The following is a 6993-nucleotide window of genomic DNA, read 5'->3' as shown; positions in this document are numbered from 1 at the left end:
TGACATTTTGCTATAATCTGCTTTTATGGTTCTATCCTGGTGCTTTTTGCTATGATGTATGTATTCCTTCCATCTAAAGTCAATACTGATAGCAATAACCTTAATTATTTTTTTCTGCTTTGAAATAAAATAAAAAAATATATATAAAGGTGTGTTTTCCTGGCTATGTCCAGTAGTCATTTTGTTAAAGGATTTGTTTTGAACTGTGAAGTTTTGATCAATGTTTGTGTGGAACTTTTTTGTGACAATTTTATTTAACAAGAATGTATTAAACAGGTTTTTCTATTTCAAAAGACTGGCATTTTTCATTATAAGAGTGTATGTTTGTTATTTGAGACACTACATAAAATGGAATTTAGAGTCTAAGATGAATTCAAGACAATATAGACCAGGTTTTTTAATTACAGTGTTTTAGAGTGTTGAAATACTCTGTGAGGTATTGTTGATCATGTTGCTAATTTTAACTACTCTTACACTCTTTTCTATCACAGCCCCATGACTTTGACGAATGCAGATTTGATATTAGCGTAAACGATAGTGTTTGGTACCTCCGAGCTCAGGACTCAGACCACAGACAACAGTGGGTAGATGCAATAGAACAACACAAGGTATGTGTTTTTTCCTGACTTCCTTTCTCACTCCCTCATTAGATCTCGTGGTGCTTGCGGAGAGTTGTAAGCATTCCTGTACGGTTATTAAAGTACTCAAGCTATTTATGACAGGTAAAAGCTGCAAGATTGAAGCTGTGTGTTAAATATGTTTCAAAGGAATTGATTTGCTTGTTCCTCATAGATAAGAGTTTAGAGAACTGGGAACTGACAACTGTGAACCTTTCTTGAGCTCTCTAACTTGAAAAAGAAAAAGCTTGCATTATGTTTGAGTGACTTTTTAATGGTTTTGTCCATCCTCTCTCACTGATTATTGAATTCTTATCTGTCCTAGATGTTAAACTTGTTAGTCTTAGAGTCAGTTCTCCTAGGTTATCATTCTGGTTTTAGGCTCCTCTTTTTCATCATTTGGCTGCTTTTACTGTATCTGACTACTGGCTTTTGTCTGCTTGTCTTTTAAGGCCCTACTATTGATCAGCGTTTTGGTTCAGCTTTCCTGATCTATTCTTTGTCTTCCAATGAACTCAGTTATTTTCATGTTACCTAAAGGGCTTGAAGGTCAGGTGTTTTTAAAGTACTTAGCACGGGAAGCATCCGTTATTTTTCAGGTACAAGATAGGCACTGCCCCAAGGTGTTGAGTTTAACTACAATACCTAGCACAATGCAACTTCTGCATCTGGGTTATACAGGTGTTACAGGAATACAAATTAAAATAGCTATCTAAGGAGGTATGTATTTTTACCTTGAGCTTCTTGAAGCATTGCTTATATAAGTACTATCTGTAATTAGGAAGTTTGGCCTTTTATTGGGCAATCCTTACAATAAGCAGCACATGCTCTTAAATTTAAAGTCCTGCCTTTTGATAATGGTTCTCTAAAAAAACGATCTCAATTCGAGTATTAGTCCATTTATAGCTTGGCATTTTGCCATCACTTTGATACAGAAGTAACATTAAACCATACAAAATTAAGTTGCAAAACCAGGATTCTTCTCTGTAGTCTAGTGAAAAAATATGAAGTTAACCATGGAGTATTCTTGAGACAAAGATACTGAAATTTGTTACTATTGCAATACTGGAGAGAAATGTCTCAAGAGGCTACACTGTACAACTTGCTGGATTACACACCCATAGAGCTGGCATTTCAAAAATTGTTTTACAGGCATGGGGGTATTCAGGTATGGGGTTGTGGGGACATGGAACTTTGTAACCCTGGCCGAAAATTCAGACTAGGTTTGGTGAATGATTTAGCTGGTGAAATGCAGAACTTAACTTGGAAGTCCAGATAAGCAGAAGTGTGGGTGTGTCATGGCATGCTACCATGCAGGAACGAATGAGGAGAAAACCTAAATCCTGTCTTAAACTCTGCTCTGCACAGTGTCAAAGGCAAGTCTTTTTCATGCTGTTCTTTTCCCTCTTCTAAGGCTGTCCTTAACTATTGTCGAGTTCTGAGCTGACAATTTTATGGAACTACCTACTTATAATATGGAAGTATTGAATGGTAATAGTTTAGAGTTTGTCACTGTATGTATAAATTTGGAATTGTTTTTGTGTCACAAAAAAAAAAAAATTATATTTATCAACACTGAATTTTCTTCTCCTGCTTTACTGCCCAGCCCCTATCATGAGGTATCTGTTTGCTTTTCTTTCTCTCTGCTATTACTGGTAAACTTAAGTCATCTTACTCAACCTCCTTTTCAGATCGTTAATGAATGTTGAGGCGCATGAGTTCTAGCATTCCAAAAGTGACCCCTCTTTGTGAAGAAGCCTGATTATGCAGTTTTTCCACTTTAAAAAAAAAAAGGCTTTTTTTAATATTTATTTCGGTTTGGACAGTTTAAACTTCCACGCATTGCAAGAATTTGGTGGTTCTTTTAAAAAATAAAGAGAAGATAATAAATTGTGCCAGATCTCTGTCTTCACATTTAAAGGAGTGGAATGAGAGGTTTCTTGGATAATTCCACTACCAAATTTTTTCCGTATTTACTTAGAGTTAGTATCAGGATAGGGGTAATGAGTGCTTTTTTCATTATTTTATTGAAGTTATCTTTCTGCTTATTGCTAAAAGAGAGTCAGTCATGTGTTCTGCAATGTTATATAAACTGAAGAAAAGTATGTCTACAAGTAGGAAGTGGAATTAAAATTCTTTCTGTATATGCTGAACTGACAAGAAATAGTTCAGTTTGCATCTTGCTGTCCTAACACTGGACTTGACTGTTCCAAATCTGATGGCTTTCTCAGTATGTGTAGTTTGCAGTTTCATGGCTATTTGACATTTTTCAGTTTCTTGCATACTACTTTTTACTCTGCAGTATTTACAGTATTCAAGACAAATAGCAGTTGTTCTCATTCTTAAATGGAGAGGGAAATATTATGGCACCTCACTTCTAAATAAACCATCAAACCATTTAGTGTATTAAAGCAGTACATTATTTAAAAGCATTCTCTTTGTAGTATGCAACTAAATACCATGATCAAGACAAGGCAAGTAAACCAGCAAAAGATAATGCAGTCTTGTAACAATAGCTTGAACTCAAGTTAAAAGTATATAATTAAATCTCAGAAAATCATGAGTTACTAGCATTTTTTTCCAGTGCAATATTCTGTTGTCTTCATAATGCAGTAGGAGCTTCGTGTGATGAATGTTGTAGGTGTGGAGGTTTGTCTGTTCCTACTAACTGTTCCTACTAAAATACATAGGAATGTTATCACCAGAAGCCTTGGAAAAGTGCTGTATGCACATAAATAGGTGTTTGATGTAATTAAACATAAACCAGAAATGTCCAAATCCAGTTTTCAGTGTGGTTATTGTTAATATTTCTTAAAGAATGTGTCTCCAAATGTCTTGTTTCTGTTCCAAATTGAGTGGTTAGTGCTATATCCTATAATTTATATACAACGTAGTAGGAAAAATGTACTGGAAAAATGTACTGCTTCTTAACATTGATAGGATCTGAAAAATAGATTTTTTGGAGTCCAGAAGTTACTCCCATTTTTCATTTGAACTTGTATGAACAACGCTTCAGTGATCTTTAGTTTTAGGTTAACTTTTCACCCATCCTCTAATTCTTCAGCGCTTGTGGAAGTTTTAGATCTAAACACTTGATTGAGAGTAGGACAAGATGGGCTTTTATGAGGCAAAATATCCCATTTCACTGAAAAGTTCAGATTTTTGTCTGCTTGCTCTGCAGTTTTCTGAAGGAACTTTCCTGGTCAGGTTACCAAAATTCAAGCAGAAGTCCATTGACAAGCTGTTGTTACCAGATAAAAATTGTTTTTGTTTGAGAGCTAGGTTCTTGAACTGACACATAATAATTTGAATAAAATTGAGAGAGGAAATTTCCTTTACTAAGCAGTCATTTTGATTAACTTGAGTCTACTGCTATATAAAGTACTTTTTTTGTTTGTTTTTGAAGCTCTTTGTTGCTTACGGAGTGGGTAGGTAGTTCTGGTGGGCTGCTTAAGCTGTTTGCTAACAAAAGTATGTTTGTGAGACTTACTGTAGCATGTCACAAGGTTGTTTAGAGTATGAAAGATGGACTGAAACTTTGACTGTGTTTCATTGTGCTCTGAACAGAGAAAAACTGATTTAAAATGAATTTTATATTAAATTTGAGTATGAGCAGACTTAAACTTTCTGCTTAGCAACACCAATGACTAGCTGGTAGCAGAGAAATGTAAAAACATCTAATGTTCAAGCATAAAAACTGTTAGAATTTGCTCTTTTTTTTCTTGTCGTTGCATTAGCCTTTTCTTGTATTGAAGTTCCTTAGTGCTTACTAGATTAAATGCTTCAAGTACAGCTTCTAAAATGCTTATTTTATTCCCTCCTCCCTGAACTGGAGGAGGGAAAAGTCTAAAATGGGTGATAAGACCATCAGTGAGGCAAATGAGGAAATAGTTCATGAGTAACCAGGAGTCCTTTCTTATACTTAAATGTTTCATTAAATGTACTGAGCAGATATTTGTGTGTAAAATGTGTGTCATTAGGAAGCTTCTCTGCTCTTCTACCCTGAAGATAGTCAGGTCTAGGACAGCTGATGACCTTTTGTCCTGGTTTCAACTGGGATAATTTTCTTCCTAGTAGCTGGTACAGTGCTGTGTTTTGGATTTAGTATGAGAATAATGCTGATGTTTTAGTTGTTGCTAAGCAATGCTTACATGAGTCAAGGACTTTTCAGCTTCTCATGCCCTGCCAGCGAGAAGCTGGGAGGGGGCACAGCCAGGACAGCTGACCCAAACTGGCCAAAGGGCTATTCCATACCATGTGATGTCATGCTCAGTATATAAACTGGGGGGAGTTGGCTGGGGGGCGGTGACTGCTGCTCAGGAACTGGCTGGGCTTCGTTTGGTGGGTGGTGAGCAATTGCATTGTGCATCACTTCTTTTATATATTTTTTCATTATTATTATTATTATTATTTTCCCTTCCTTTTCTGTCCTGTTAAACTGTTCTCCCCCCCATCCCTGTAGGGGGGGGGAGTGAGTAAATGGCTGTGAGGTGTTTAGCTGCCTGCCGCCTTAAACCACGACAGTCCTTTTGGTGCCCAACATGAGGCACAAAGGGTTGAGATAACGACAGATCTGACCAGAGCGTGGTAAGGCAAATTTGTTATAAGCATTCATCATATTGGTTTAATACTTGCTGGTCACAATGTTGATTAATTCATGCCCAAAGTTGCCATGCTTGCTCTCAAAGTTGGGTTATGAAACACCTTACTTGCTGTTTATGTTCCCTGTTGTGCTGTCTGTCACCTCTGAGACCTGGATCAAGGATATCATTTTGCTGCACTGTGTAACACTACTGGTTTATGATATTATAAAATTATTGGTTGTGAGACTAATTTTTGTATTTGTACTTCTGTATCTGTACTCAGCATTGCTGTCATCTCCATACCTCAGGAGCCACTTTTTGGAAACTATTAATAATTACACCTTTTACCTTTTCTCCTCGAGGAACCAATCTATGGGGGAGATGGGGGGGACACTTCTCCCCTGCTCCTTCACCTTCCCAATCTCCTTCAGACTAGTTACAACAGTTCTTGAGAATTTTTAATATTCTTAGGATGTTAAAACCAGCATGATCCTATTCCTGTGTCTCCTGAATGTGGCTCAGATCTTGTTTAAGGTTAAACAATTATTTAAGAATACCATCCAGAGATCAACCCCCATGACAGGCGCTGCGGCTACTCCAGCCCCCATGACAGGCACTGCAGCTGAACCAGAGAACCAACCCATGCTGCTATCAGTCACCCCTATACACAAGAAGAAATACACAAGAAAATCAACTCATTTAGTAAGGGATGAAGTTGAACCAGGGCCATCATGAGAACAGGAGGAGGAAGAGCCAGAACCTGTAAATGAGATGGTAACCACCCGATCCCTATCCCTGAGTGAGCTGCAAGATACACAAAAAGATTTCAGTCATTGTCCTGGCTGCTCCGATGCTGGGATAACGGGGCCAGTAGCCTGGAATTAGAGGGTGGGGAAGCCAAGCAGCTGGGATCCCTTTCTAGGGAAGGGGGCATTGACAAAGCGATCGGAAAAGGGGCACAAGCCCTCAGCCTCTGGATGAAGAAAAGGTATCCCTTTTAAGGAAGCTGTTATATGTCACCCAGGCAAGGGGACCACCATGAAGAGAGGTATCCAGTACTGAGGGAATGAATTAGCTGTGCTGGAGGTGATTTATGATGACCTGAACAATGAGCAGTTATCCAAAGTTTCAGATGAAGTCAAGTGCACATGACCCATGTGGCAGAAGTTTGTACGGAGTGCACCATCATACGTGAACTCACTGGCAGTAATGAACTGGAAAGATGGAGAGGAACAAATGGTGGATGAATTGGCTGGTCAACTGCAGTAATATGAAAAAAGTCTTTCTTCCTCCCTATGGGCCTGCATCTCAGCTGTGGAGAAACTGCTGAACGTGTTAGCAGAGAAACTGTCCTTGGAGTTCCAGTGATTTTCAAAGAGGATATGTCCTACTCCCCACCTGTACGGACTAGTATCTCAGCCATTAGGAGTAAGTGTCCCTCTGCTTGAGAGATGATATAGCGGATACACACCATGGGCCATCCTGTGTTTTTACCTACGTGATCATGGAGAGGACGTGAGAAAGTGGGATGGAAAACCTACCTCAGCCCTAGGGGCACGGGTAAGTGAGTTGCAAGGGAAAACAATCACAGAAGGGGGTTCTTCCAGGAAAATTGCTGCTCCAGTTTCCAGCTGGCAGTTCCCTAGACAGAGTAGAAGGGCTGATTTTACTTCCGATCTTAATAAAGGGACTTTTGATTCGCATTTACAAGAAGTGAGTAACGGATACTATGACCGGGACTAGAGGGGCCCTGCCTCCAGCCAGGTGGAGGAAAGGGACAACTGGGTTTACTG

At 38.7% G+C, this 6993-nt stretch overlaps 1 protein-coding gene across 1 annotated transcript in view; it reads left to right on the top strand.

Moving 5' to 3' along the window:
- Positions 1–6993, top strand: part of COL4A3BP (collagen, type IV, alpha 3 (Goodpasture antigen) binding protein) — an 84915-nt gene that overhangs the window by 21105 nt on the left and 56817 nt on the right. The window contains 1 exon segment of the mRNA XM_009327310.1: positions 492–608. Within this exon segment, the coding sequence (XP_009325585.1) occupies positions 492–608 (117 nt within the window).

This window comes from Pygoscelis adeliae, unplaced genomic scaffold, assembly GCF_000699105.1.
Source record: "Pygoscelis adeliae isolate BGI_AS28 unplaced genomic scaffold, ASM69910v1 Scaffold26, whole genome shotgun sequence".
NCBI classification, from domain to species: Eukaryota; Metazoa; Chordata; class Aves; order Sphenisciformes; family Spheniscidae; genus Pygoscelis; species Pygoscelis adeliae.
Note: the sequence above shows the minus strand (reverse complement) of the source record. Positions and strands in the feature narration are given on the sequence as shown.